The sequence below is a fragment of the Arachis ipaensis genome, chromosome B03 (genome assembly GCF_000816755.2).
Source record: "Arachis ipaensis cultivar K30076 chromosome B03, Araip1.1, whole genome shotgun sequence".
In the NCBI taxonomy this organism is placed as follows: Eukaryota; Viridiplantae; Streptophyta; class Magnoliopsida; order Fabales; family Fabaceae; genus Arachis; species Arachis ipaensis.
The window spans coordinates 8867916-8871824 of NC_029787.2; the positions used below are offsets into that span (position 1 = coordinate 8867916).

Genomic DNA, 3909 nt, shown 5'->3' on the forward strand with positions numbered 1-3909 from the left:
AATGTACTTCTTTTAAAAAAATTAGAAACTTCAAATTTTTTATATTCTTAATACAAATTTTTCACATTTAACGCATTAACAATTGCTTTCATATTTAATACATTAAGGCATATGTTAGCTAAATCAGCTACGTTATTTATATTACAAAATATTCCATGTTGTATCGTCTTTCAACTTATGAAGCTCATCATATATTGTAATTTTTTTTAAGAGATTCAAGCTTTTCTCCTTATCTATACGAATAAAAGCACCTAGCATTTTATGGAGAGACGGGTTTCTCGCCCATGCTTACAATGGTTAATTCAAAATAAAATAAATAAATAAATAAAGCCTTTGACAAAGGTATAAACCATATTCAGACTAACAATATGCGTAAGTTAGCTTAGAATCGAAGCAACACTTAAAAGAATTTTACGAAAAAAATGCAAAAACCTAAAGTACGCTAACTTCGTCACCACTAATCCACTAGGCACACTTTGTTCAGACCACTGTAGATTCTTCTACACATTCCTGAGTCAACCATCATGTTAACTATGTCATCTTCCTCTCATAGTGCGCTTAATCTAAACACAATAATGATTGGAAAAAACAATATGATCCTTGTTGCAGAAGATCTTAATAAACATTTCAACGAAACAAACTGATACTATTATTTGCCACCACCAAGAAAATTATCAACATAATCCAATAATCAATTGAAAAAAGTATAAAAATATATACATAAACAAGTGCTGACCTACCACCAAAATTGTGAAAGGGAAAATTACACAGGCTACTATGGACATTATATCACATAGCATGATATCACTTCAAAAATCTGAAACTTTTTGAGACGAGTTAGCAATCCCCATTTCGGCCGTTGAACTGCACCGCATCAGACATTTTGAGATCACTCCAAGGAGGGTGGAGAAATGGTCAGAAAACTTTAGCACTCCGGGATGCTTGAATTCAAGCCCCAGGATCAAAGACATGAATGCAATGCTTGCTGCAAATGCATCGTATCATGAGCTGGGCTGTGTCCAAATTGTTATTCCATTGCTGATTCATAGAACTTGCTCTCATACATCAACCTCACAGGAAAAGTCATTGTTCCAAAAAATCCGAACCATGTATAAGGATCAGGTGTTCATCTTCAAGGCCCTTCATTGAATCCTCGCCAACGTAGAATTTTAAGGTCCCTGAATCAAATAGACAAGTTACTACTCTGCGTAAGGCAATCAACAAATTCGTTAGCAAACAAAGGGGAATTGGCATGCATTACTTTGCATATCGGACTCTTCCTGTTTTCTGGTAATATGCAATATCATTGTTCCTGAAAGAATGGTGATGAACCCACATATCTCAGACGCTATGCTGGTGGCATCCTGACCAGACCAATCCTGCATGGAAGCTCCATGAAAGTGAGTACTGAAGCTCATCACATCACATCATGGTCTTCAAGAAAAAAGTTTTGCAGTCATAACGAGAGACAGAAATATGAATCTGTTATGAAATTATCATACCTTAAACATTATTGCACTGGCAATAATGGTGAGAGTTGTGAACATGACATAATATACAGGGGAAACAATAGCTGCATTGAATGTATCCAGTGCCTGAAATATAGTTGGAAAGTGAAAATATGCTCAGAAGTTTTGGCCATAAACAAATGATAACAAGATTGATACCAGTGGGATGCCAACCATGGAGAACAAGCTATAACTAAACATAACTAATTACACCACTAAGTGTACACCTTATCTTTTCTCACTTCTTATCAATCACTTTTTATACCAAAATGGAAGATGTACGTACAAGGTAAGGTATACACAAAAGTGATGCATACAATGCTCTTCTTTAATTTAAACATTTTAAAAGAAGCACTTAGGAAGTAGGATACTGCTCGGTGAGGTGTCCTCTTGAAACAACTCTATAACAGAAAAAAGAGTTGTCCGGGGAAACCATACTAGAATAAAGAACAATAAATAACTCATCCCAGGCAGGCCAAATCAGCAAAGTTGGATAACTGTGCACTCACCCTGTTAAGGTAATTCAGCTGTGTGATAACACATATTGCTGAAACTGTGAGAAAAAACCAAGTCTGAGGATAAGCTATTTGGTTAATTCCATCAAGTGTTAGCTTTATTGCAATACCAATGGCCTTGATGCTCACAACCTGACATCATCGTAAATTGAAAATCGAAAAGGGCAATATACAGTTAGTTCATGTGTTACATTATCAACATAAAACTTCCATTTATGTGATCGGCACAAAACATAATTACCGTAAATGAGCCCATTAATGAACAAATTCCCAAGTAAACCAGCATATTAGACTGTCCATAGCGAGGTTCGAAGTGTAAAATCAAAGCCAAAACTAAAGAAATTGTTGCCACGGCATAAAATAGAAATGCTGTTGAAAAAAAGAAAACATCAATGACATTAGTTAATGGACCGGACAGTAAAGCAAGGAATCTTAATACCAAAATGTAAACAGGAGCAAAACAGGAACCTGGTTGAGTGGCCAAATCCCATATTTCTTGGACAGAAGTCGGAGTTTGCTCTTGAGGAGCATGGATGACAATGACAATTGATCCCACAATGCAGGACAGACATCCTAAGACCCCCATCGTCTGAAGCCGCTCATTCAGCAAGAAGTGAGCCAAAACAGCACTAGAAGCACAGAACTGAATATGTTAGTTCCACCAACAATAGTCACAACTCACAGCATTCAAAACAATTAACTACTTAGCATTTTAGATAGACTAGAGATCTATGTACCTGACAATAATACTGATCGCGCCAAGCGGCGTAACGAGTATTGCCGGAGCATAAATATAAGCCACAAAGTTTGCTACCTCCCCCACAATCACTGCACCAAAGTTGTTCCAGTGTCCAGATGTAATCAAACAGTCTCATCCTCAAACACACAACCAAGTAGGGAAAAAAGAGAAAATAGGAAGGTTCCTCCAAAACTTACTTGAAACCATGCCAGCCCACCAAAGTGGCTCTAGTAAATAAGTATAACCACCAACACCTGCAAATTTCAATAATAACAAATTCAAATTATAATGTAAACATAATGCTATCACCAGAAAATTAGCATTAGGTTCATATGGATCTGATCTAAAAATACAACCTTGACAATTAATAACAGATAAACACAATTGGGAAAAAACATAAAAAAAAAATCCGAATCCCCAAATTGATTTTAGAATTGAATAGGTAATACTAGGTGGAATCAGCATAGAATTGAAGACCTGCACGAGTGCCGGTGGCAGCAGCACGCTTGAGACCCTTCTTCTTGAGGATGAAGCTAGCACCAATGAATGCACTCGAACCCAACGCCAAAGCCAACCCCGTCGAGTTTTCTGAAACCCCCATAATCTCTGTGATCAATGTAATCTCAAGAAGAAGAAAACCCTTGAATTATGAATGATTTGTGTGAAAACTGCAATGAAGAAACGTAGTCTCTCTCTTTTTTGCTTTTCTTCAAAACTGAGACTCTGATGAGATGAGAGTTGAGAATTGACTTGTCAGAATTTTGCGCCGTAAAACCGCGGAACTGATCCTCTGCTTCGCCAGATCATGGTACACATGCGCCTCCGTTGGTTCGTTGATGCTGCTGTACCGCGTTTTAGGTGTTTACGTGTCACCATCCTATTGGTTTTCTTTTACTGTCTTATGTTGCAATTTTTTAGTTCATACTCAACGCGCAAAGCCCAACGGCCACAAGCAAAATTTCATAAACAAAAAATAAGTTTTAATTATCCTATCTTATAATTTTATTAAATTTTTATATTTTTTTAATTAAATTCTTATATCATATCAAATTTTATAATTAGATTTTTATTGTGATAATAAAGAATATTCTGTTAATTTATATAAAATATTTAATTAAATATTAGATATATTTATTTTATTTAATTA

At 35.8% G+C, this 3909-nt stretch overlaps 1 protein-coding gene across 2 annotated transcripts; it reads right to left on the minus strand.

The window, feature by feature from the left end:
• On the minus strand, positions 622-3530 carry LOC107628751 (probable magnesium transporter NIPA6). Of its 2 annotated transcripts, none has more exons than XR_002358780.1 (9): positions 3240-3530; positions 2960-3016; positions 2761-2851; positions 2492-2652; positions 2265-2392; positions 2018-2155; positions 1503-1595; positions 1262-1434; positions 622-1178 (listed from the first exon to the last, which is right to left on the minus strand). XR_002358780.1 is itself a non-coding variant. In XM_016331346.2 (9 exons), exons 1-9 carry the CDS (start codon positions 3361-3363, stop codon positions 1084-1086), a joined length of 1005 nt encoding a protein of 334 aa, XP_016186832.1. In that variant the 5' UTR covers positions 3364-3529; the 3' UTR covers positions 622-1083. The 2 variants fall into 2 exon arrangements, 1 of the variants encoding a protein (XP_016186832.1); XM_016331346.2 differs by having other exon boundaries at positions 1262-1379; positions 3240-3529.